The 27,919-nt window shown below is 40.0% G+C and overlaps 2 protein-coding genes across 2 annotated transcripts in view; one reads left to right on the plus strand and one right to left on the minus strand.

Annotated features, from left to right (window-relative positions):
* Nucleotides 1-7,658, plus strand: part of SLC5A12 (solute carrier family 5 member 12) — a 49,144-nt gene extending 41,486 nt beyond the window's left edge. Inside the window, exons 14-16 of the mRNA XM_075547691.1 lie at nt 1,505-1,608; nt 3,989-4,116; nt 7,242-7,658. Of these exons, the coding sequence (XP_075403806.1) occupies nt 1,505-1,608; nt 3,989-4,116; nt 7,242-7,388 (379 nt within the window). The 3' untranslated portion in view covers nt 7,389-7,658. The remainder of the gene's footprint in view (nt 1-1,504; nt 1,609-3,988; nt 4,117-7,241) is intronic.
* Nucleotides 7,659-18,887: 11,229 nt separating this feature from the next.
* The window catches only part of ANO3 (anoctamin 3), a 460,260-nt gene continuing 451,228 nt past the window's right edge, over nt 18,888-27,919 (minus strand). Inside the window, exons 28-31 of the mRNA XM_075548400.1 lie at nt 27,556-27,703; nt 23,474-23,554; nt 23,214-23,319; nt 18,888-19,070 (exon numbers count right to left, since the gene is read on the minus strand). Of these exons, the coding sequence (XP_075404515.1) occupies nt 18,888-19,070; nt 23,214-23,319; nt 23,474-23,554; nt 27,556-27,703 (518 nt within the window). The remainder of the gene's footprint in view (nt 19,071-23,213; nt 23,320-23,473; nt 23,555-27,555; nt 27,704-27,919) is intronic.

Here is a 27,919-nt window from a genome sequence, read left to right on the forward strand (position 1 = left end):
GAACCATTTCCTTCCATGAATCTCATAGTCCAACCCCACCTACGGTTAGTTTCCAGATTCATCCTGCTACTGCTTTTCTCTATGACTCTATCATTATGTCTTCTTTTTGTGGAACGTTAAATCTTGGCTCTCAGCTCTCTTTGCTTGATTAACTACTAGACATTCTTTAAGAGTGAATGGTGGCACATCTCAAATATTAATCTGGCTTTGATACTCTTTCCGAATGTTCTCATAATCCCTTTTTCTGATTCTACCAAGGCTGCCACATTTTTTCTTTTTTTATATTATTATTTTTTAAATCATTTTATTGGGGGCTCTTACAATTCTTATCACAATCCATACATACATCCATTGTGTCAAAAACATATGTACATTTGTTGCCATCATCTTTCTCAAAACATTTGCCTTCTACTTGAACCCTTAATATCTGCTGCTCATTTCCCCCCTCCTTTCCCCCTCCCCCACATACCATACAATTCAATCATTCAATGATATTAAGAGGAGGTGTGCACTCATCGCCACACCCAATTTCAAAACATTTTCTTCACGTACTCATTGTAGTTAGCTCCTCATCCCCCTGAAAACCTTCGGTGCCATCGCCCTAGGTAATTACTAACCCAATGACCATCTCTATAGCTTTGCCTATCCTGGATTTCATATACAGAAACTCAGCAGTCCTTGAAACGACAAAACAGTGTCTTAAGATGATCTGTTATTTCCTCGAATGCAGATTTTGTAGCTTATTAACCTGGACACCCTCAATGCCTGTCACCATTCTTACCACAAAATCTTGGCTAAAGGAATTCCTGCTAAATAAATAGCACAAAACGAATGGAAGTTGCAGTCCTCACTGCTATGCAGGCAGTACTAAGGCAAAAAATGTCAGATTTATGGGCCACTAGTATTGGTCCTCTCAAAAGAAGAGACTTTCTACTCCTATAAGTAGTTACTGACTCCGAAACCCACAGTGGCCACTCTACCCAGTCCTATCAGCTCACTATGAGCTAGAATCACAGGGAGGGTTTTTTTTTTACCCTTTTCTTTACTGTACCTGCCCTCCAATGTTCTGTAAAACCATACTCACTTTTAAATGATCGAGCCAAATGTGCTAGTCGAAACAAATTCTTCACCAAAATCAGCTTCACTTGCACCCGCACAGCTTTTAAATCACGGAAAGGGCGTTGAGCCTCTTATTAACTTCAGCTAAATAAGAACTCTCTGCACCTGTTTTGACTGAGCTACAAATTCAATTTAAAGACACATGCCAGACCAGATTTTGTTCATAATCCAGGGACTTCCTGGATTATAAATTTAGGAATGGATTGGATTGTGTGAAATACTTAGCAAAACTCATCTGGAATCAATTAAAATATTAAAATATGACAAAAAAGCTAAGCTTTGGGGTTTGGAGAGATGCCAGGCCCCCAAATGAGCTCTTCTTAGTCTTCTAAATCATAATTTCAGACTTGATGTAATTGGTGGCATGTGTTATTTTCCTTCACAGACCTGTCATAGCTGATACCTGGTATTCAATCTCCTACCTTTACTACAGTGCAGTGGGCTGCCTGGGGTGCATGGCTGCTGGAGTGAGCATCAGCTGCCTGACAGGTTGGTGACATAGAGTCCTCCTTTGGGGCCCAGGATTGTGTAAACAACTTTCATCCTACTGGGGCCAATTTGAGTCCACCATAAAAGGTTTTTATTCCCAGATACACAGGATCTCTGTTAGGCGACATATAAAAGTACATTTTAACTAATATGCTTGGCTGTATGAGGGGAATTTTAAAAGTTTGTAGAAAAACAGAATTAAATGATAACGAATTTTTTCCATGAAAATATAAACCCCTAGGGCTACTAACTGCAAGGTAAGCAGTTTGAAACCACCAGCGTCTCTGTAAGAGGAAGATGAGGCTTCCTACTCCTGTAAGCAGTTCATCTCAGAAACCCACAGGGTGGTCTTCCCTGTCCTGTAACAGGGCCATCGGTTGGAAACACCTCGATGTACATATGAGAGTCAGTCAGAAGGTATTGCTACAATGATTCCAATTTATACATTAATGGATTTATGCCAAACAGAACATGCTAGACCATGTCTATGGGACCATTGCTGCAGACAAGTTCTCTTAGTGATATATCGCTGGTCTCCCGCTCATTAGGGTGCCATAAAAAAAGTCCAATTAAAGAAATGGCTTGTAAGGGTGTCCGTTGGGCCAGTTAAATTCCAAGCAGAGGTATCAGCTCAGGAGGTCATGACAACTGCTCTTTGGAATGTCAAAGGGTCATCTTGATATATTTTCTGAATGACATAGGATGATCACAAAGACTGGCTATGGAGTCTTAAGAAAATAGAAAAATGCCTTGGTGAGCAAAAGGGAAGAAGCCGCAGACAGGAATTTTGGTTTTCCCATCATAACTAGGAATTTTGCTCATTCTGTGAGGGTAGAGAAAGCTTGTCCATGAGATTTTTTTTTTTTTTTTTTGGAGTGGGGAGTCTTGCTTCATCAACACCGAATCCCTGATCCTGCCCATTCAGATGTTTTTATTCCTCAAATTCAAAGAACATTTACAAGGAACATAATTTGAGTCCTTTGAGCATGTCATTTTCACACATTTTTATATCAATCAAACAGGATTCTTCAGGCAAGGGTTATAGAGATGGAAGCAACATATTTCGAAATGTAGATTTGCCATCTTGTGTGTGTATTATACACATAAATATTAATATAATCCCAATATATTCATTGTCAGTTGTTTTGACACCTGGCTCCCAGAAGTCTCCATGTGAAAAGTGCTATGTAATTAACAATAAGGAAGGTCACACAAAAGAAGTGGATTTCTTCTTGATTTCACGAAGAGACTGGAGAATTTCTCATCACCACCTTCTTGTCCCACAGGGTCTTCCTTTACTAACCTACTGGAAGCAGAGGAGAATTTTACCATCCCCTTTGCATATATCCTTTCTAGACCCTCTCTACGGGCTTATGGACCTCACTACAGGCAGAAACTTCCAGATAAAAAACATTTTGGGTATTGGCACTCCACATCTTAAGCCATAGTCCATTGATGGTTCAGTACCCTTTTTATGTCAAAATCTATGAGCAAGTGGTGGGAGGAGGTGGAGTATAATAAGCCCATCATAATCATACTCATGGTACCTGCCTGTTTTAGCTGCCCAGTACTACCACCATGATCATAATCTACTCTGGAGTATGAACCAACAGGAAGTCATGAGTCCTACTCAACAGATAATCTAAATGGCAGCATTTTGGAAAACTACCCTGGAAAGACAAGTGTGCTTAAAAATCCATGACAAATGAAAATCAGTGTTTTATTTCATGAATTTTTGACATCTGCTGCACATTATGCTATCTTCAACACTTTAGAACTCTGAACATATATCAGCAAATATTCACTGAAATTAAAGAAATCTTGGCTATGATAAGAAGTGGAGTCCTTGAGGGGTGCAAACAGGCAATATGCTAAACTTCCAACCCAGAGGATGGAAGCTTGAGTCCATCCAGAGGCTCCTTGGAAGAAAGGCGGAGTGATCTCCTTCCAGAAAATTAGCCCTTCAAAGTCCTGTGGAGCACGGTTCTACTCTGTCAGACCTGAGATGATTGCACGGTTCTACTCTGTCAGACCTGAGATGATCGCAAGCTGATTAACTTGGTGGCACCCCATTGGGCTGAGAAGTACACACATTTGTAATCTCGGCCTTTTGTTTGGTAACAACTTCAACACACACACACATATATAATTTAAATACTAGATTCATATGAAAAGCCATTAGCTTGTGGGAACTGATCATTTAGAGATAGTTGACAAACTAGCTCCCACCCCTTTGAGGAGTAACCAATTTCTATGAATTTACCAGACTGTTTTCACGGTTCTAAAGAGACCCACTCTTCAAACTGACAATGGTCAAACCCTTGAAGGGCAGTCCCTGAAAGTGCACAACTGCCTGATTCCACTATTCTTTCTTCAACAGGCCTCCAACATGGCAAAGATATTCAACCCCTGTTAATTAGACCAGTGTGCAACTTATTTTGCTTTTGGTCCAAGGAATACAAAACCTTGTGCTGGTGTGGAGTCCCACACGACAGTGGGACGGAGCAGGTGAGCGAGAGGTTCCACCTCAGAAGAATCTGGGGTTGACTCAAATGGATCCCTTTCCCATAAATGTAAGCCAGCTGCAAGGACAGGTGTGGGAAGGGAAGGCAGAGAACGGTAGAAACTGAAAACACGTGGGCTCAACTTCAGCGTTACCTGCGTGATTCAATTTTAAGCAAGGAAATATGTTGACACTGCAAGTGACTGATTTTCAAATTTCCTTTCAGCCCGTGAGGGTGACTTCTTAAAAATATATGATAGAGATAATAAGAAAAGTAACAAAATAAGGCACATAGTCTAGTATGGAGAATAATATCTTTTAAAAAGTTAATTAATTTTATCAAAAGCACATGTTTTAAAAAGAGTCAAGCTATCTGTGTTTAACCCTAGATATAGGTTTATTAGAGTAAATTATTTAACCTCTCTTTGCTTCAGTTTTTCTTACCTGAGATGTGGTGCATACAGAGAGCCATGGAGACACACCCCTAGTTCCAAGGGGTGCACGAGCAGCGTGGGTTTATGAGAGGAGGGCCTTCGAGCAGAGGAGCAGCAGGAGGTCCAGGACTCCCCACTTATCCTTATCCCATTGGGAAGCACAAGGTGTCCGGGCAGGGCGAGAGCCTGCCAAGTAGCAACCCAGGCTACCATTTCGTATACCCAGATTTAGTGACTCGAGGCAGGGGAGGAAGGGACACCAGAGGAACCAGGGAAAACCTCCCACAGAAAGAGAGATGGCCATACCTTCTATTATTATTAACAGCTTTGTTGGTATATAATTCACATGCCATACAATCTAATGGTTTGAACATATTTGAAAAGGTTGGAAATGTCTCTTGTAAGGTTACAAAAGGTAACCAGGATATCTGTTGAAAGAAAACAGAGCTGTATTAGGCAAGCTTATACGGGTAAGCAAGGGGCCCTGGTGGTTCAGCGGCTCTGAGTTGGGCTGCTAAACACAAGGTCAGCAGTTCAAACCTACCAGGTGCTCCTCAGGAGAAAGACGAGGCTTTCTGTTCTCATAAGAGTGCCTCTCAGAAACCCACAAGGACAGGTCTACCCTAGCCTACAGGGCTACTTGAGTCAGAATCAACTGGATGTCAATATGTGTTTGTTGTTGTCTGTGCTAAGTATGAAAACAGCATTTGACAACTACTGTAAGGCCTTGGGATAAGTTTCTTGTTAACATAACATCTGACCTTATCTGTTTATTCTCCCACTTTATCAAGGCATGCCTGATATTTTGGGAGTGTTTTCTTTTTTGGGGGGAGGGGGCTCCATTTCTTTCTTATTTGAGCCATTTTCATTCTTTCAGTTCCACATATTTTACTCTTTTAGAACTCTGGGAGGGAGGTCCTTATGCATATTAATCATATTTATAGGTGGTCAGTTGCTCTCCTTCTTCAAAGACACCTAGACCATATACACAGAGACAAGCTGAATGAAACACCTAGAGTGCAGTACCGAACAGGACACCTTTACTAGGGTTTCGAACAAGCAGGTCAGGTGCAGGTAGAGATAGGATTCTGAGCTCAGATGGTTAAGGCAGATCTTTCAGTGCAAGGCTCTGATCGTGCCTGAGCAACCTGTGGGACATGACAGTTTAAGAATGTGGAACACAGCCAGGTGAAGGCCAGCAGTGTCTTGATCAACAGTGGTTTGATAAGAAAGGGGTTGGTTGAATCAAACAATCTATCATACTGAGAAAGAACCATTTACTTAGATAAACTTTATATTGTCCTGAAAAGACCGCTGGTTGGGCAGTGTTTTGTTGGAATGAATCTATTTGGAGGGAGTGCTGAAGCAAAGAATTAAGTTATTTACTGGTTTACAGACTTCCTCAGCAAGCTTTTCTGGAACAAATAAAGATCCTGCTTATGTATACTGTTTCCTCAGTTGAGATTGGGAGGGGACCCTTGGTTTGTCCTAATCAGACTCCTTCGCCAAAGCCAAACCTTAGCAACGTCTATGAGAATGTACATGGCATTGACGACAAGTGTTGAACGTCCTCTGGACTGCCTGAAGGGAGCCTTCTCCCGGGTAATTTAAATGTGTTATCAGGAGAGACTAGTCCCTGAAAAAGGACATCATGTTTGATAAAGCAGAGCATCCAGGAAAAGGAGAAAGATTGTCAAGGAGCTGGATCAACACCGGGACGACAATTGGCTCAAACATGACACTCGTGAGGATGGACAGGACCAGGCAGTTTGGTTCTGTTGCATGGAGGGTGACTATGAGTTGGGACCTCCTAGATGGTACCTAAAAATAACAGCACCCTGACAGCATGGGCAGGAAGGGGCACCACTGTCTCAGAAACAGATCGGTCTCTTCTCAGGAGGTAATAATACTGTCTATCAAGATTGCTGTATGAAACTGTGGTGGTTGTTCGGTGCCATTCTGTCGGTTCTGACTCGTAGCAACCTTATGGACAATGGAAGTAAACACTGCCTGATCCCGTAGCTTCCTCACAATTGTCCCTGTGTCGGAGCCCACTGTTGCGAGCACTGCGTCCGTCCAGCGTGTGAAGGGCCTTCCTCTAAACGAGGAGTGTTCAAGCTTCTCCACATGACAGGAGGCAACATGTAATACCCAGTACATGATTGTTCCTGCCATCATTAGAAAAGTAGCCCTATGGTGTGTTGGGCATTAGACTGCTAACTGCAACGTTGGCCATCCGAACCCACCCGTCACTCTGGGGAAGAAAAATGAGGTTATTTTTTCCTTAAAGATATACAGCCTCAGAAAAGCTATGTAGGGGCCCATGAGTTGACATCAAATTGATGGCAATGCTTTGGGTGTTTTGTTTATTAGATATAACTATGTGCATTGAGGTAGACTTCCCTCAGTAGAACAGTGAAGTGTTCCAGGGCTGACTAAAAGAAAGGTGGGTGGTTCAAATCCACGGGGAGAAAGCACAGGATGAAAGTCATGATTTACTTTCCAAAAAAATCAACCATTGAAAAGCATCCCAGTTTTATTGTGATGCAGTCAATACAAAATGCTTCAGTTTGGTTTGAAATGAAGTTATTATAAAGTCTCATAGGTCAGAGTTATTTTCTTTGCTTATTATAATTGTGTTTTTGAGGCAGAATCCCGAGTAAAGTTGTTTTAATCCTCGTCTTTGTTTTCCATAGGAAGAACTTGAAAATGGCAGTGGATGGAAACGAGGCACCGAGTCTGCCTTACAGAATGGACTCAGGCAAGAAAACCAGGCCCCTGGCTATGATCCCAAAGACAAGAGTTACACCAATGTGGCCTTGGAGAAAGTCACTCATTTCTGAGGCGGTGCGGGCGCACATGCACACATACACACACTCCACATCTTATTTGTTGGTTAGTTGAATTGTGTAGTCACCACTGATGGAAAACAAGAAATATCACCAGTTTCTATTTATACTTATTTATAACTACAAATAGAACAAAATGACTATTTTCCAGAATTTGGGGAATGGGGTTGGGGGGACAGATTCCAACTTTTAGATGAGGAAAAAAAAAAAGCAGGCCTCTTTTTGATCTGGCAACTTCTCTCTTAAATAAAGAATAAGTTTCATCACGACATGGAGGAAGTCTTTGTTTCATTTCACATTTAATTCCAACTTATTTTTAATATCAAATATCTTAGAGTTGAAGCAGAATGGAAAAGAATGTGGATGCAATGTTCTTCTCTACCATTGCTGACAAGAGCTTCAGGGCCTACTCTCACCCCTAAATGTCACATATATGTAGACTCCGTCCTCCAATCCAACAGCCTTGAGCTGCTGTGGTCCATCCCCCTGACCCCACTGCCTTTCACTGCTCTTCCAGGGTCACGCAGCTGGTCTTGTGGCTGGCAGCCTAACTAGTAACCTCTACGTCAGTGGGGTTCCCTTTTTAAACTTGATGTTGAGTGAACTTAGTCAATCACAGAAGGACACATATTGCATGAGATCTCTACTATTAGGATATGAGGATGAAACTAAGATAAAAACTTTCATACCAAAGGAAACAGACTTTGGAAGTTACCAAGGGGGAAAGGGTCAGGGTGGGATATGAAGCAGGAGGCTAGAGGGTTAACATGTATTAACTTGGGTGAACAGAAGAATCCACAAGAAGGAGAAAAGAAATCAATAGTTGAGGGTGGTGGGTGTGGTGTTGGATAAACTATTAGGGGGTTGATTAGTAGTTTATGCTGTTAAACACAAAATTGATGATCTGAACTATAACCCCTAATTCACAATTTTTTAAAATGTCCTCTAAATGGGAGATACTGTTGTTTTTATTGTTATTGTGTCAACTCGTGAAGGGGTGGGGTCTAGCCTATCAGGTCACAGCTTGATGACCTCATTTGGGAGGCACAAACGGATACATAGCTCACTGGAGGCCAGATATAGACTCACTCCTTGTGAGACATTCCTGTTGACAAGCCACATGGAGGTACGCTGATAGAACCAGAGCCTCCGAGCTGGAGGAGCCATGTGGAGATCCACGCCAGTGCTGAGCTGCTTCCACCACCACTGGATCCACAAGACTTTCCACCCACTGGCCTGTGATCATCTGCATTCAACATCATTGCATGTGCTGGGTGAGTCTACAGAGGAATTTATGGACTAGTATCAGCCTATGGGGTAATATCAGACTTATGGACTTGATATGGACTTGGCTGGGTTGTTTCCTTAATGTACAATTTCTTTTTGATATAAAGCTCATTCTTATACACATGAGTCTCTCTAGCTTTGTTTCTCTGGTCCCCCCAGATTAACATATTTATCAATGAAGTGATTATGCCTTCTCTTAGTATAATGACATTTATGGCATTATTACAGTTGGGGTACTTTTCGATGTCATTTTAGATGTCACACCCACTTTTCCAAATTGAACCACATAAGAAAAATCTGTAATTTTTTTTGAGTAGAGAGTGGATATAAATCTATAGGAAAACCAACTTCCAAAGGGTATAAAAACCAAATTTCTGTTTATCTGCAGAGATTCAGCTAGTCAGTCCACTCCTACCTTGCAATATCCCAGCAATATCAGCTCACAGTTGCATTAAGGCAGCTGGTGTGATAAATAACCTTTCTACTGCTAAATTCAGTCCAAGCAATGGAAATGGATTGAACTTGGGGCTGTGCTTGTTGAAAGATGACTGAGTATAGTCTCAGTAGTGGGGCTATGGGTGTGAGTTCTGAGAATCACCTAAATGCCAGATGTGGTGCCTGGCTGTATCTTGTAGACACAATTCAGATGTTAGCAGACATTGCACAGAATTACCTTTATTCCTTTTGCAGTCATTCCAATGAATGAATTTGGGTGAATGCCATTATCTCCTTCTCCATTTAGAACAGGGAGTACAATTTATTGATTGAGATAAAAGATTGGAGTCAAACTTAGATGAGGTGCAAATGCAACTTTCAATGTAAGTTATTTTGATAGGCTGAAGGCTTTTTACACATCAGCTTATACACCAATTAAAATGGGTACAATTCATTTCAATTAATATGGTTATTCTGAGGATTTAAGAAGATAAATCATATAAAGGGACCAGCCCAGTAGATGGTCTATATGAAACACGCCATCATTGTTAGTTAGCATATGAATATAAAAGTTCACAGAATTAATTTGAATTTAAACTGTTTCAATGTTCTTCCTTAGTACTTACTTAGAAGACACTAGTTTAATAAATGTATTTCTTCAGTAGTTTGGGATTTATTTACAAAAATAGGCTTAAAATTAAATTTATGCCATATTTTTCAGAACGTGGCATTTTAATATGAGAGTTTAAATTAAATATAATTTTCTAAAGGTCTTAAATTATTGAAAATTGAAGAAACTACTGCTTAAATAGAGACACAATTATTACTAAAGATTATGATATTCACATATATGATTTATTAAGTATTACATTTGTACTGGAAGATCGATAAGTAAACAAACAACTTTTCAACCCAAGTTTATGATTCAATGAAATGTTTAAAGCAGCTTTGATTCTTTATTTGACAACAGAAAAGGGTGAGGGGCTCTCTTTGTTTCATTCAAATATTACTTTTTAAATATGATTTTTATTATTTTGAAATTTTATGAAGTTAATAACATTTCATTCCAAAGACAAAAAGAAACAAATCTTAGGCCACAGGAGCTTCTAACAATATTTAAAAGTAAATACTGGAGTATTTCATGGTATTACAACCTTAATCAAACATTAATTACAAATATCAGATAAGGAAATAGAAAAAATAGAGCTGTCTCCTTTTAACTTTTTTCTTAGAAATTAATTGTTTTAAAATATTACAGAAATTTCAGCTATATATACATACATGTGCATATTTAGAAATATCATGTGTTCAGCCTCAAAATTATGAAGTAGCTAGATTTATTTGTAAACTTCTTTTATTCAGTGTTGATAATGTTGAAAATTATGTTTTTCAAACAACTAAAATTTAATCTTTATCACCAATGATACAGAGTAAAATGATATCAAATCTAAATTAGACAATGACAACTCATAATTGGCAGTAGATCACCTGTTAGGCTGTTTTTACTTGGAATTTTTGGAAATAAATACTACGATTATTTCTACCCCCCATACCAACCCAACACCGTGACCATGGGTGTATACCAAATCTACCCAGATTTGCCCATGCCTATAGTGATGACATAGACTCAGATGCCCACATTACTAAGACTGAATTTCTGAAGTTTGAAATATCCATAATCTTCACAAGACAAAATCGAACAGAAAGGTTGGGCTATTTAACCACACCTGGTTCTCACGTGTGTTTCAGAATCTCTCTCGGTAAGCTCACATACAAACCGGAAAAGTGGTTCTGCTTCATGGAGGAAAAGGGCAGTGGATAATGGTGTTTCTATCTTTCTATCTCTCAACAGAAAATTCAACACAAGACCTTTCAAGCTTCGCTTTATCTCTGTGAGGATTCCTGGTGGTGAGGCGGGTTAATCGTTGGGTTATGAACCAAAAGGTCAGATGTGGCCCTCAGTTTCTGTAGATTTACCACCTGAAAACCCTGCACTTTCCTAGAGGATTGCTGCGAGTCAGGATCAACTGGATGGCAGTGGTCTTATTTTGGAATCATGGGATATTTCTAAGTTTAATGTTTGTTTGGAGTCCTTGCGTACAGCAAATGGTTAATTTTCTTGGCTTTTAAAAAAACAACCCCAAAAAACATTGGAGGTGCAAGTCCACTTCAAAGCACTTCAGGAAAAGGCCTGGTGACCTACTTCTGAACAACAGCAACAACAACAACAAAACTCAGCCATTGAAAACACCATGGACCAGAGTTCTAGTCTGGCAAATAGAATTGCCAAGGGTCAAAATTTACTCTGTGGCAACTTTTTTTTGCTAAAGGTTGTGTTGATTCAGTTAGTTAATTTTAAGAAGGATGCCAAGAGAATGAATGTAAATCTATAATGGCGTTTTAATCATCACCAAAATTCTGTGATTAAAGTGCATCCAAAGATCAACATATATATATTGTGTGTGTGTGTGTGTGTGTGTGTGTGTATCACTGGTTAGGAGTGGCCTACAAATAATCATTCACTCGAACATTTTTATATAAACTTAATAGATTAAGACTTGTCTACTAGTGACCATATCAAGTCAGAGTTTGCCATATATACTTTTCAGTGTTTCAATCATGCTTGTTACCCTTAGTCTACCATTGGCAAGAAACACACACACACGCACACACACACACAGAAGTGCAAACACCCGAAGAATCATAGGAATCAATGTAAAGTTAATATAAATCAAGGAAAGCAACATATAATGGTGAAATCTTTTGTGGACTTTAAGCTATATGTTGTCAGAAATTTCCAGAAAAAAATATTATTTGCTTTTTAGAATGTTTTAAAACAAGCATGTACACATAGGTTCAGAACATCCAATCTCTGATTAGAATATTTGCTCTTGACACATTTGTCTCTTTTAGTATAATTATTTTATGCCTTTAATATATAACCTATTTAAGGAAATAAATATGAGAGTAATTCCAAAATTTTATTTGTAAACCAGGCTAAAATTGACATGGCCTGAGAAATTAAACCTGACTGACTTAGGGTATATATTATAAAGGTTTATGTTTACTAATTGTTGAATGTTTACTGGACTTACAGACACCTCCTTAAAATTCAGTTCACTTTTGCTCAATAGAGCTGAGCTTCCTGAAATTGGCTGTATCGTTTGTTACAGGAGTTTGAGTGGACATTTTAATGACTAGCCATACATAATAAAAAAAATCAAATTCACTGCCATCGAGTAGACCCTGTACAGGGTAGAATTCATAATGCACCTAAAAAACAGTGTAGAAACTGCCCCTTTCTCCAAAGGAGCAGCTGGTGGTTTTGAATTGCTAACCTTGCAGTTAGCAACCCAATGCACTACCACTCACTGTGCCACATGGGTTCCTAAAATGGTACGATTTTTAAAGGTGATCCAGAGGGATTTTACAGATCAACACTTGTGTAATCTATATTGTAAAATATTTGCTTCCTTAGATGGCTGCAACGTCCTATGTCCTCCTGGAAAAGGAATCATGAAGACATCAGACCCACATCCTACATGGATCCCTTTCAGATGACTTTAGTGTCTCCTTCGGGTGGTGCCCTGGATTTGTGATTGCTGGAAGGTAGCGGGGGATGATTTGAAAGCACCCAGAGACTGCAGAAGGATAGGCCTCCCAAACGGCTTCCTAAAAGATTACAGCCAAGAACACCCAGGAGCAGTTCTTGCCTGTAATGGCTGTGCCTCTACTCAGGGCGGCACCCACAACAGCCAACAGCCAACAGCAACATTTCTTTGGTTAGAGTTGGCATTTGAATCTAAGTTCATGAGCTTTAGGAATTTCATAAATATTAAACTAGGGGGTGAGGCTGAGGGGGGAAATCTCCCATAAAATATGATTTACAAATCAAGGGAAATGTATGGACTGTTCATTTTAATTCATTTGGACTCTCTTCATTTCTCGTGGGTGTTAAAAGATGACCTACAGTCTGGTTTGTCCCTCAGTCCGAATGAAGTTGCCAAAACAAAGTCAGTCTGAGCACAGCAGGGGCCACGGTGGATGTGCAAAGCACGGTAATTCCTTGGTCTGGGCCGGGAAGTCCCTAAGTCATCGCTACCACTTTCCAGTCATTGCATCTGCTCGCTTCTTTGCCATCAGAGTGTTCTGGTTGTTGAAGCTTCTTATTTATAGAAAGATATGAAAGCAAAGGACAGTAGGGAAATCATTGAGATGGGTGGAGGGGTAGTGCTTGCTCATACTATTTTACTATTTGTTGGAAAAGAAAGTCAGTTCGGCCTGAAGAATTTATCTGGTAGTTTTGAGTGGAATGACTATTGACAGGAGGGAGAGGGAGAGGGAGAGGGGGAGGGGGAGGGGAGGGGGAGGGGGAGGGGGAGGGGAAAGGGGGAAGGCGAAGGGGAAGGGAGAGAGAGAGAGAGAGAGAGAGAGAGAGAGAGAGAGAGAGAGAGAGAGAGAGAGAGAGAGAGAGAAAGAAGAAGAAGAAGAAGAAGAAGAAGAAGAAGAAGAAGAAGAAGAAGAAGAAGAAGAAGAAGAAGAAGAAAGGAGAGAAATTAACATGATTCCTATCCACAGCTTGAATGCCACATGGTGTCAGCCACCCACATGACAATTACTTTTATGTGGACTATGTAAATAGATCCAATTAAATTTTGTTCCCTGATTAATCATTTAGGAGGTTTTACTTTCTGCAAAACAAAGAGCAAATATACTTTTTCTACATAGAAAGCGAGAATTAACACAGATGGAAGAATCTGAGGAAGGCAAGGCAGGACTAGGCTTTAAAACCCCCCCTCTTCCTTTTGAAGGAAAGATGGATGGCAGCATCGGTACAGCGGACTGTCTAGATGAACCATAACTTTGACTTTGGACCAGATGATCATGGGACAGGAAAGGAGGCTTTCAGCCATGCAGAAACACGCATGTCCATAAAACAGGGCCATTTTCAGGCTTCGCCTGCAGGGGGAACCTCCGATTGCACAAGAAACAGGATCTGGTTTAGAAAGGAAGCCTCTTTACCATCCAACTGGCTTTCATTTTGCTCTCCTGACCACGCGGCCTGCACGTGACCGTGACCGTGGCTCGGTGCGGTAGCGAATTGCTTTGTCTCTAGACAGAGGCATGTCCCCTGGGATGCTTTATTGGATGAACCAGTGGTTACTTTTCACCATTACAAAGAAAAGAATCCTCACCAGCAGGGGCCAAGGTAAGTCCATCATTCAAGTGAAAGCCCTGCTAAAATGAGGTGATTACATGAATGCCATGTAACGCGATGCAGCGCAGTGTCGGCGCATGTCACTCTGAACAGAAACAATCGTGAGCAAGCGCTTGCCTTCCACAGGGAGGTGGGCTTTTCAGGCCGTTCGTGAATGGTTCTGATCGGAGCTACTTAGTGGATCAGGAGTGAGATTAGGCATTTACGGATTCCCTGGGTAACACCTCGAGTTGTCCTTAGAGAATTTTATGATTCTGCGAATTTGAGGGAAGGGAAAGGTAAGACCTGGTGACTAATCTGGGGCTGGTTTGGTGATATAGCTCATATGTCCAGGAATGTACACATATGCACATACACATGCACACACCTTCAGGGTCTATGTCTAACCGCCTCCAGTCAACCAAGCTCTATCATCAGCTTATAAAGTCAGCCAGAAACCTACATTTTTCATCTTGACCATCTAGTCAAAAAAAAAAAAAAAAAAAGAAGGGGCAATTCAATAGCGTCAAGGAGCAAGGTGGCCACGATGCTGTCACATGTGCTCCTTCTGCGGCCTGCATTCTATGTCAGCTCAAACTCTTATTCCAAGGAGATTCTGACAACAGATACAGAGAACCAACACACGTGTGGAAAAGCAACAACATGCCGACTGCCAAAAGCAGCATTGTTAAGTTCACAAAACCCTTCAAGTGTCCTCTCCCATTAGTTTCTGACGCGATTTCACTATTAGGACCAATGCCTTGAAAATAACAATGATGCTGAGAAGATCACTAGTCAAGCCACTTTGAAAGTGGGGCAAGTGTCTGAAAAAAATAAGAATTTATTATCGAATACAACTAATCTCTACTCATGAATCCCGAATTAATATTTTTAAATGGCAGGATAAATTTAACATGCAAGTTGTAGGAAAAATACTATATCTAATGATAATTTATTGAGTGAAAAAGTCCCTTTTCATTCCACTGTACAATAGACTGTGCTAAAATCTGCTAAGAGATTTTGGAAGACGGTGCAGTATTGTGAGTTGTGTTGCATGCAGTCTCTCACTAGCATCACATCTACAAGAGAGCACACAGCTCTTTCAGCTCTGACTGGGGACATTTTCCACACTGTGCTGGAAAGTTCCCTAGCTTTGAACAACTTGTCAAGACAGATTGCATGCACATATATATATTAGTTATCTACTTAAAAATGGCAATTTAGTATATGAAAATATATAAGCAGCATTCATGTAATACGGAATTCCTGAGATTAGTGTGTACTATATAACTTTGAGGAATATTTTGCATGCCTGTGAACGCAATGATATAAAACATTTCTTTCAACTAAAGCAGAATGATCAACAGCTACCATAAGCTGAGGGGCTTTTACTGCCAACAGTGATAAGCAAATAAATGAAGACGACTGGGGTCCGACACAGATCGACCACCTGGTTACATCTGTCATTGTTACTTTACTTTTCTCATCGATTTTAATACTAGTAGTGAAGGAGTTTTCTAAATCAAATATATACTTTTAATTAAAAATAACTTTCTTTTGTCTTATTTTTCCCTCAAGTATGTAATCAATATTTGCCTGATAAGGTGAGGTAAAAAGTAACTAGAAAGAAAAGAGTACTTAAGGACATAACCTATTCTTACTCTCTGCTCTTCTGTAAGACCAGTCTCTCCTAGGTCTCTAATCTGGAATGGATCTAAGCACTGGGTTTTTCCTGTGTCTTCAATAAGCTCAGAGAGGACTTATTCCCAGGCAAGTGTACAGAGTTCACTAACCAACCAAGACAAATGCAGAAGCTAGGAACATGGATGTCTTTAAAAGGCCTTTGTGGCATTAGGTGCTTTAAATAAGTAGATGGTAGGAGGAGAATAATTTTGTCATCTGAATTGAATAATTCAACATGGTCAGGGCATCTCAGGTAAATGTAGAGTCTGAGGGCCTTCCTTGTGCTCAGAATTTTCCTATTAAGTAGGAAATTAAATAATTTGAAAAACAAATCAACCAAAACCCATAATTAACCAGATTTTTCCATGGAGGAAAAGAATAGGCAAAATAAAAACAAAGACTTTTTGTGGTTGAAATATAAAAATAATTTTCTACAGTTATTTTATTTTTTCACTTATTTTATCTGTCTACTAAAATAAAGATTGGGGACTATACAAAGCAAAGATCATCCATTTCATGTGCAAGAGGGCTTCTAAAAGCTCATGGAACTGAAGGCATAACTCTTCTTACAATTACTGAACTTCTGGATTGTATGGGAAATGTGTCGATAAAACTGTTTTTAAAACAACATAGGAAAATGCCTTTTAATTCCATTTTTCTGTGAACGTTGTGAAGCCCTCTCGTGTGTATGTCTGTCTGTGTGTATATGAGGGGAAGTCCAACGCAATTTACAGAGCACTCTAGAGTCCTTTTCAACAAAAACATCCATGTAAACTGCCCCTAGGTGCACATACTTCTGCAGATGGCACATACAGGGAGCTAACCCCTCCCTGGTGAAGTCTGCGTGCTTGGATTCCCACCATGCCACAATGACAGCTCAGGCATCCTTGAGGGATTTAAATCATGCTCGTTTTCAATGATCTCTGTGTCTGGGAGCACAAGCAATCTGGAGGGACAGAATCAAGGCTGTAGAGCGGACCGGAGTAAGGTTTCTCAGGGGCACTGTTGTGATGGGAGAAAATACCCAATTATCATTTTCCTGGTCTTTTTCTCACTGATACCGTTTACTATTTAAAAAATATATATTTCTAACAAGCTCCTCTGATTTTTCTGAACCTTTCAGAAAACCTGTCTAAATGATCCCTTTGGAATTCTAAAAGACAATCGCCAAAATTTTCACAGCTGACTGTTCTGCTGATCCAAAAGCTCTCCTTGGAAACCAATATTTTCATGGAAGGCACCCTAATGAGACTAAAGAAGTGTGTTGCTGAAGAACTTGTCTGAAGCCATCATTTACTGAACACACAGTCATGTCTAGATCGATTTTGTTTGGAATAAGACCACACATAGATGAACTGGAATCATAGTTGCAACATTTTTTGACCAACTCTCTTGTATCCCTCGCCTCCATTGATAGTCACCTTGACTTTTTTGTTGCAAGTAAACTTTTTCTACCACACGTTCCCCTACTTCAACTCCTCTCTTTCTTGCCATATTCCTCCACAACATGTTTTCAACAGCACTTGCTTGAGTTAAACCCTGCCATTCCCTGTCCATTAGCCTTTACCTGTGAACAGGTACAGATAGAGTAAACGTTAATATCGCAATGCCAACCTGGGTCAAAACTGCTAACCTTCTGCATTTACAAAAATAAACACAATGATATCATAAACAAGTAATTTAACTTTTTTCTAGGGGGGGGGGAATGCCAAGTATCAAATTCACGAATAAAACCAATGTAGCAAATAGTATCGGACATCTCCTTTAAGTTATCTAAAAGGAGAAGTGTTTTTAAAAGCCTTTCTACAAGCATGATACGTCCATATTCATGCATTATCGTCATTACCGCATGAGCAAGAGGGCACACCATTGGAAGAGCAGAGGTGTTGCAAAGCATCTGGTGTTGGAAGTCACAATGGCATGCCTTTCACCTGGTCTCAAAGCCGCACTAGCAGTGCTAGAACATTACATACAAGGGAAACAAACATGTCTATAGCAATTAAAGCCAACATTGTGAGAACTGTTGTAACTAGTCAAAGAGGGGCAAATGAAACACACTATAACACAGCATGCCACAGTAAAGTATGGATTAGTTGTGACCTAAATGATACAAGAATGACAGCTTGTATTTTATAATTATGTGGCTCTATTAGTATTTGATTTAAAAAAAAAACCCAAATCAACAACACATGCACTTCAACTGGCTGTATACGGGATGCGTGGATGGAGCCAATGCAGTCAAATATCATTTGTATGTACGGTATTGTTTTTGGAATCGTAGGCTTTTGGTCTGAGTACTGAGGGGATGTGCAACTCTTCAACTGCATAGTTGATGCAAAGCAGCATTGAGTTCTTTTGTGACACAAATTCATATTCCCAGTAAGAGGCCAGGGCAGTTCCTACAAGCCTGGAGTGGACGGGACACAGAGTTCTTATAGCAAGGGCAATATCTGATTTAAGACACTTCTTTTAAGTATCTCAACTGCATCAAAGTTTGGAAGTTAGATTCATTTTTGAGGGAAAGCCACATCTGGTTTTAAGCACTGCCTGACTTTGGAACAGGTACATGATCATCTGTGTCTTGAAACCTCGTCACCACCCTTCCTATTACAGCGTAGCAGACAGAGGGAGGAGGTCTTCACACACAAATCTCTTTGGGGCTGGTTCTAGAATTACATCTTGGCTTCTGGCAGTATCATTTAACCCTTTTTGAACCACTGATATCCATCTTTTACACCTCAGAGAAGGGTATAATGCAGGTTCCAGTAGAATATATTATACATAGAGTTTGCATGACTGGTTTGCCTTTCTCCTAGATCACGCATAGCATGTGAAGTTGACATCAAGCCTTCCCACTAACGGTACTGCCTCTACTGGGTGACAGGTTTCAACTAAGGCCATTCATGGTGAACAGGCTGACCACTTTTTTTCCGCTGTTGTTGCAAATGTTCCAGTTCGGCCTCATACATCATTTCTTGGACTAAGTACTTCTCTCGTCTTATGCGTTCATGCAGCTCCTGTGGTACGTCTGGAATCAGGAAGGCGATAAAAGACTTGATGCCGAAAACAAGGTGCTGCAAATTTAAGAAGAGAACACAAACCCTTCAGATATTTAGGAGTGCGAATTATAAAATGTTTAAAAGAGTAAACTGACAGAATACACATGAAAATGAAAGTACAGAAGGCCAAACGCAAACAGCAATATGCCTCCTGGTTAAAAGGACTGGTGCTGACTGACCAAACCCTACTGACACTCATTTGTGCATAGCTGAGGCAAATCACCTACCTTCTCTGATAACCATTGTATCTTTTAAAAGTTGGCATTGAATCTGGGAACATACATGAAAAACTTAAAAGATTGCTTAGTATATATAAGTACTAGTTGAACATTAACTCAGTTTTTTCCTCATGCAGAAGAATTGTAGAGCCTCCAATTTATCAGAAAGAAAGAAAAAAAGCAGCAAATACAAGTAAACTTAGGATGATCTTTGGAAAAGAATATATTTGCTTAAAAGAATTTTAGTGAACTATAAACATACATAGAAAGGAAGAACAAAATTAATTAACTGTGCTTGTTATGTGTCTTGAAAACATCATTGCAGATTAGAACACACGTAAGAAAGTTTAGTAAATTGGGTCATATTTTCTCTATATAGATAACTAGAAGATTCTCTCTTGATTAAATATCTGATACGTAATGGTATAGCGGATTAATTGTGGGGCTGCGAACAGTAAGGTCATCAGTTTGAAATCCCCAGCAGCTCTGTGGGAGAAAGATGAGGCTTTCTACTTCTGTAAAAAGTTCACCGTGGAAACTCCAGGAATACTTCCCTGTGTCCTGAAGGCTAGCGGTGAGTCAGAGTCAACTCAATAGCAGTTAGTTTTTTTGGTTTTGCAATGACTTCTAGAAATAATAAATGTCTTAAGAAGCAAATTTTCAAAGAAAAAATTAATAATTTAAGTTAGTAAACATATGCTGTGAGTCTGATAAAATTGTCACATATGACCCAGTGAATGAATTCATTTTAAAAAGTTAATAGGCAAGGATGATTCAGCAATAAGAATTTTTAAAAAAACATCAGCTAAAAGTACCACATTGGTGGAAGATAATGTGGTTATTTCAAGAGAGGAAAATGAAAACATTCACTAAGGTTTAATACCAACTTATTGAGAAACTCTTAAGTAGCCATCACTCACCTGCCCATGATGGCAAAGTGGTTTCACAGGGAGCTGCTAACTGTAAGGTCAGCAGTTCAAAACCACTAGCCTCTCTATCTCGGGGGGGGGGGGGGGGGTTGGGGGGGGGGTGGAATGGCTTTCTACTCCCTTAATGAGATGCAGTCTCTTAAAACCCACAGAGGCAGTGAGACCCTGTCCTTCATGGTCACTATGAGTCAGAATTGGCTCAATGGCAATAATCAAACCAAACCAAATTTATTGCCACCAAACCCATGTGGACTCATAGCAACCCACTGTGGGTTTCAGAGACTGTAACTGACTATGGAAGCAGAAAGGCATGTCTTTTTCCTGCAGAGGTGGTGGTGGTTTCAAACTACTGACCATTTAGATTGCAGTCCAACTACACCACCAGGACTCTTCTATGGCAGTGAGTAGCCATTACTAAACTGAATCTTTCTGAAACTGGCAATTTATCTTAAATAACCACACCCCAAACAAATATTTTATGATTATAAATAAAATTACATGATTAGGGACAGAGAAAATATATGTACTCTGTTTTGAACTGCCAAGGAACAATATGTAGAATTAAAAAAACACAGAAATACTTATTAAAAATAAATCCTCTTGAAATTCAGTAGCAAATTCACTGGAAGGTCAACTGAAAATAGATAAGGTTATAAAATTAAATAAAAGGAAAAATTTGCTTTTAGTACAAAAAAGCAGCAAAGTCATGAGGGAAAAGTGAACAGAAAAATTTGTTAGTAATATTTCTCTCTAATACAACTGAAAAATATTGGAAAGTTAAATAATTTGAAAAGCCGGTGAACATGTAAAGGGATTAAAATCCTCATCCACTGATTGGAATACAAAGAATGGCATCAATTTTCTAAAGCAGTAACTCTATATTCGCCCAAATGAATGATTCCACGTCTGATTATCTACCTGTGAGAAAGGTTCATGAAGTAACACTTTTCAAGGTTGTGATCAGTGGTTTATTTGTAGTAAAAGAGTTGATTTAAGTCTAAGTACCCATTCATAGGGGAATATGGTGTTTAAATTCAATGAAAAGCATACAGTGGGCAGAAGAAATTTATAAGTGGGTAGATTCCTGGATCTTTCTCTAGAACTAAAAATAGTCAAATATGGGTGATATAAAATGAATTTACTGCACAATACTCCTAATGTAAATCTGAAGAACACTAAAAACAAGTGTATTTTCCTAAGTCATATATCTTTAAGAAAAAGTGCTAAACTTGCCTGTCAGAATGTAAAAAGTGTCATTTTATCAGGAGGAATCTTTATATATCTGCATGAGATGTTTAGAGTTCAGTACTTAATTTTACATATGAGGACCATTTCACTACACAACTTTGGAGATCTGTTCAGAGACACACAGGAGCCCTGGTGGTGTATGGGTTACGACCTGATTTCTAACAATAAGGTCAGTAGTTCAAAACCACGAAATCCTCTGCTGGAGAAAGACAAGGCTTCCTACTCCAGGAATGAGCTAGTCTTGCAAACCCACAGGTGCAGTTCTGGCCTGACTTATAAGGTTACTGTGAATCGACACAGACTCTATGGCAGGGAGTTGAGAAACAACTCTGACATAAACTCTTCTCCCTCACTGCCATTGAGATGAGGCTGACTCAGAGACCCCCTGTACGTTTCTGAGACTGGAACTTTTTAGGGAAGCAGAAAATTCAGGCCTTCAGGCCCACGGGCTGCTGGTGGCTCTGAACTTCCAAGCATTTTAATCCAACACTTAAGTACTTTGTCAGGTCAATTTTGACTCAAGCAACCCTGTAAGACAGGGTAGAACTAGCCCTGTGGTACTTCCGAGCCTGTAACTCTTTACAGGAGTAGAAAGCCTCCTCTTTCTCTCGGAGCAGCTAGTGGTTTCAAACTACTGACCTTGTAGTTAGGAGCCCAATGCATAACCCACTATATCCTCAGGGCTCCTTTTGAGAGATCTGCCCAAACTCAGTGCCGTCACAAAAACTCATCCAGTCAATTCCATCTAGTGGATTCTGACTTGTGGTAATTCTCTGGGGCAAGGTAGACCTGCCATGTGGGTTTCTGAGACTATAACTCTTTTTAAGAAACCGAAATCGCTGCCATCAAAGGACTCAATGACCGCAGGGCCTCAATGGGGCAAGGTAGAACAGCCATGCGAGTTTCCAAGACTGCAGCTGTTTATGGGACCAAAGCCCTGTCTTGCTTCCATGGAGCTACCGGTGGTTTCAAACTGTGAACCTTGTGGATGGCAGCCCGTTGTGTACCCACTACACCACCAGGGCTCCTCTGAAAGACATAGGTGCCTTTAATAAGACTGTTCTCTAAAGTGCTCGCAATGGTCATATTTTCCTCTCTATATTTTGGCCAGAGGAAATATATGGAGTCAAAGTATTCCCATAGGACTTTGTACTCCCTCAAAGAGCAGATACTCAATATATTCTCTTGCTAACTACTTTAATGTCTCTGAGCTAGCTCATGATCCAAACAGTAATACTGTAACTTTCCCAAAATTTCTTCCCAGCACTTCAATTTAATATCACATGATTCTGACAATCAAAATTTCTGTATTTTTTTTTTACAAACATGTTTCCAGGCACCATTTATAGGTTCATCCAATGTCCTTTATACAAATACTCATGTGATCAATTGCCATTCACGTAGATTGTTCAAAATACAAGCTTCTCCTGACAGATTGGTATATGGCCTTTTAACAGAGGACGGCAATATGTAACCACTTCTTTTTCTTTTAAATCTTGGTGACTAAACCAAAACCAGACCGGTTTTTGCCCAGTCATCTCAATTCCTAAGTTTTCAGTTCAAAACCACGTGGTAGGTTTCTGATACCAATACTTACATTATCCCACTCTTGCTTTTTTTTTTTTTTTTTGCCTTTATCATAATGGCTTCATTGAGAATGAAATTTTTGGGACGTTATAGAGAAACTAACTTCAAAGCGACAACTGAAACCTCAGTTGGGAAACATTTACCTATAGCAATTTTCTTCTAAGTCGGTGACTAACCTCAAACACGATGATGAAGGCCAACCGGGCAGCAAGAATATGCCAGTATTGTAAGGTGAACTCATAGGGCTTGGAACTCCAAGGGGGTCCTCTATAGTCTCGATACCTGAAAGCCACAAAACAAAAGAGCATGAAAGGCAGAGGACAGAGCATGGGCACTGAAAATGTTCTTAGCGTGTGACACTACCAAAGTGATTGTTTAAACGAGCAATGGAGAGGAGATGAAATGGTGAAAGCAAACACAATTTGTAAGTTAGTACCTGCAGTAACCAGATTTTCCGAGGCCAAGTTCACTCAGATCAAAGAAGGACAGGCTATTGTTGACATACCCCATTAAGCAACTGGAAGAGTAGAAAAGTAGCATGTGATTCAGGGATTCATAAATTCCTAGCTCAATTCTTTCCTTCTGGCATTGTTTTAAAAATACAATGAATGCTTCCTAACTATAAATCCTAGCAATTGACTTCCCTTGGTCCATTCCCTGACTCATTATACCTCAGTGAAAGCCTCCTGGTAGGCCATTTTCTTGAAATAGCTCCTTGCCCTTCTATTTGGTTCACACTTACTAGGCAACTAGTATACACGTGATGCATTGAACCACTCAGTCACTGTCATCGGGTCAATGCTGATTCATAGCGACCCCCTGTGGGTTTCTGAGATGGTAACTATTTATGGAAGTAGAAGACCCCATCTTTCTCCTGATATGGTAAAAGTCTGTGTTTAAGAAATATACTTGCAACATAAACAATTCAATGGTATTTATTACATTACTCGTGTTAACTGTATTACCCTTAAAACAAGCTCAGTATGTAATTTAGTAACATCAAATTATAAGTCATTTGGAAAATATTAGTTCACGAAATTATGCAAATCTTCCGAACACTGGCATGCTTAACATAGAATGTATTTTAAAAACCATATTCAGTACTATCAACATTAATGTTACCAGGAAAAAATCCCTTAGGCAATGAGAAATTATCAAGCTCACAGTGGTACATAAAAGTTCTCTAAAATTCTAATTTTCACTTCACAGTTTAAATTTTATCAGCAATAACAAATACTGTCAGCTATTTTACTTAAAATGATAGGCGGATTTTGTGAATTTAAAAAGTCTACAAAATGTCAACGCTAATGATAGTGTGTCTTCATTTTATGTTCAAAAACACGAAATGTTTCATGACGATCTTTATTTCATGTTAAAAAAAAGCGTAAATAACAGCACAAGCGCCTTTCCTAAGGCGACCGCCATACTTTGGCATATGGCAGTACTTTATGTATATTGGGTTTATACATGCGTTCGTACTTGATTAAATTAATTACTACTTCTTAACCAAAAGCATTATGAAATCAAAATGGCATCTTATGGTGATTATATGGTGATTCCCAAGCAATCAAGATTTACTACTAGTTCTGTTTGGCACAATTGCCTTGAGGTACCAGAAATATTCTCCAAATGATTCTTCAGCCATGCACGTAAATGGCCAAATGCTTAAAGAGTCAAATAGCTCCTTAGTGTTACCATGGCAATAGTTTTGACATGATGGCCCTTGAAGGGTTCTCAGGATCTCCAGGAGTCTGCAGATCACTGTCCTGTGTAAACAGTTTGTGAGAACCTTCATTCCAAATGTATCTATCTCATTCTGGCATAAATCATTTGAGATAGATACCTATCTCAAACGGTCACAGAATGGCGGTGCCATTCTGCCTTTATTTGCTCCTCTGTCGTCACTGTTGCTGCTCTGAAATGTTCGTTATCAAGTCTCTGTGCCACAAAACAAACCACCCACTGGTCCTGAGCCATCTTGAGAGGAAGCGTAGCCGCACTCACTTCTAAGGAACATTCAGCGGTACTTTCTCCCAGAAGGATGTCTTTGTGGTTCTGAGAGCCCATAGTTGGGATATTAATGTTTGGAGTCAATTTTGCAGGGCCACGTTTGGCAATAAGACCTGCTCATGCTCCACCATGAGCTGTCCTCAAAGGTGTGCCCTGCTTCCAACGCAAGTGTGGTAGCCACCTCATCTGGTGTCAGTTTAAGGATTAAGAGTGTAGGGCTGGAGTCTAGGCTGTCGATCTGGAGTTAGCCAATGAGACTTCAGTGTGGGCATGGCCTTCTCCTGAGAATTCTGGGGCTTCCTCCTTGGAGGCGGAAGACACTGCTCTCTCTCTCTCTCTCTCTCTCTCTCTCTCTCTGCCGCTTCCTGGGAGACATTGCAGAAGACAAGCCACATGGATGCAACCAGACCTCTGAAGCCGAAGAAGCCACATGGAGACCCCTGCCAGCGCTGAGATGCTTATAACGCCACTGGATCCAACGACTTTCTACCCACTGACTTGTGATCATCCTGCATTTAGCTCCATTGCATGTGTTTTGTGAGTCTGAAGGGACTTTATAGATTGGTATCAGACATATGGGCTTGGACTGGACTGGGTTGGGATGCTTTATTTGTGTACAATTTCTCTTGTATATAAACCTTTATATACATATGTGTCTATGAATTTGTTTCTCTAGTCCACCCAGACTAACACAGCAAGCATGCTTGCTTTTGGCGGTTTGGGATCCTGCATCTGCCTTTCCTGCTACCTCGAGATATTTGAACTGGAGTCAAAGGCCTGTTATACTGCTGGTAGATCCCAGAAATCTGCTATGTTACCTGCTGACCTTGGATTCATTCACCCTGGCAGGAAGAAGCCTGACTGACTAGGATGAAAGATGAACTGGATCACTTCTGAGGCATTTGCATAGCAGTGGGACCCTATCTGCCCTTTCAAGTCTTTATGATGCATCTTTTCATGTCTAGCCTTGCTAATGCCCTCCTCTCCATGACCACTCTGTCTGAGTCACTGTGCTTTGAAAATATCCAATCTCCATGAATCTACTCCAATGCTAAGCACACCTGAAAACAATTGAGCAAAAGGGTTTCAACCATTCTACATCACTGTGCCATGAGGGAGGGAGGGAAGGAAGGAGGGAGGGAGTGAGTGAGGGAGTAAGTGAGAGAGAGAGTGAGTGAGGGAGTGAGAGAGTGATGAGTGAGTGAGAGAGAGTGAGTGAGGTGTTTGAAGGATAAAGGCCAGCTCTGAATTGGAAACCCAGGTGATAACCTACAAACAAAATTCTCTGCTGCCACTAGGTGACAGTAGAGACACCAACAAATAAGACTTCAGAAAATAGGTCTGCCAAAGAAATCTAGAAATTTAAAACCCTTAAAACCTTTCTCAAATAATTGTTAATTCAGAGGAAAAGGGCCTTTTTCTGTTTCACTGTTAACAATAGAACAACGCTGTCTTCAGACAGCATCTTAGGGTTCATAAAACGCTGTACAAATTTCTCCAGTGGCCCTGCGCCTTTTGTTGTTGTTTGTTGTTGCTGCTGTGGACCTCCAGGTCCAGATTGATTCTGTGACTCTTAGTGAAAGACGAATGCAAGTTGAAGTGCAGCAAGATGGTTCCAAGTTAAACGCCTTTGGGAGGAGCCCAATACGTGCATGAATCAGACTGAATAAATACATTCGTACTCACGGCTTCATTCTCTTTTGCAGAAGTAAGGCATTTGCATTCAGAAAGGTATCTCGGTGTTTAGGGAAAGTGTTGGTTGATCAGCAGAGTTCAATAAAAACAAAAACCTCACTGCCTTTGAGTCATACAGGACAGGGCAGAACTGCCCTGGGAGTTTCTGAGACTGTAACTCTTCACGGGAGTAGAAAGCCTCATCTTTTTCTTGTGGAATGGCTGGTAGTTTTGAACTGCTGAACACTGTGCCACCAGGGTTAAGGGATGATTTAATTTTAAGCAAGGTCTCATAGTTATCTCCGGCTATGAGGTGAAGAGTTTGTTAGGGAATATGTCCTGCATCCGGATAAACTGGAGGAAGGGCAACACTACCCCTGAAGGAAAGAGAAGCAGCTTCTATCCCAGTGAGGGCGCACCACTGCTCCCTACCTGAGGCTCTAGAAGGACCTCCCTTTCCCTCTGCTTGGTAATTTCCAGAAGTTGGTAATCTATTGTTATCATAGTAATAACAATGTGTCAATTTCCTCATCTGTTCAGTCAGAAGATTGCACCTAATTATTCCTTAGGCCACTTCTAATACTAGCATTTGACTTCTAAATGCATTGTAATTTTTTAAAATATTTGATAATAGTGATACATTTATAAGCGAAAACATAAATGGTAAAGTATTTCTGGTAAAAACACTATTTTACTCATCTGCCTATTTGATGAAACACATAAGTGGAAGGATCACAAACATCCTCAGTGGTCACAGAAAAGCTTCCTGTTAAAGCCTCATTTTCATTACAAGCATAAAGATATAGCATGGAAATGTACAAATGTTAGCCTTACTTGTTACTGCTCATTAATTTATCTGCACATGGGCCATATTTGTATTTGTAGACTAAGCGAGGGATATAGTCAGATGTAATAGCAATGACAAACGCATTGGTGATCACAGCCAGGATACCGATTCCTTCAAGAATTCCATACCAGATGCCTAGGCAGAAGTAGGAAAAGATTATAGAGATGAGAACAACGTAATTACAACACTAAACCATCTTATTTTGGAAAGGATGTCTCAATTATCTATTGTAACCTCAGCTATGACAATTACTTAATTTCTTCTTGTTATATTTCACACCGGATAATACACTTAAAAGAGTTTTATTAGCATAAACTTCCCATATCATACAATTCAACCATTTAATCGTAT

This window comes from Tenrec ecaudatus, chromosome 4 (genome assembly GCF_050624435.1).
Source record: "Tenrec ecaudatus isolate mTenEca1 chromosome 4, mTenEca1.hap1, whole genome shotgun sequence".
NCBI lineage: Eukaryota > Metazoa > Chordata > Mammalia > Afrosoricida > Tenrecidae > Tenrec > Tenrec ecaudatus.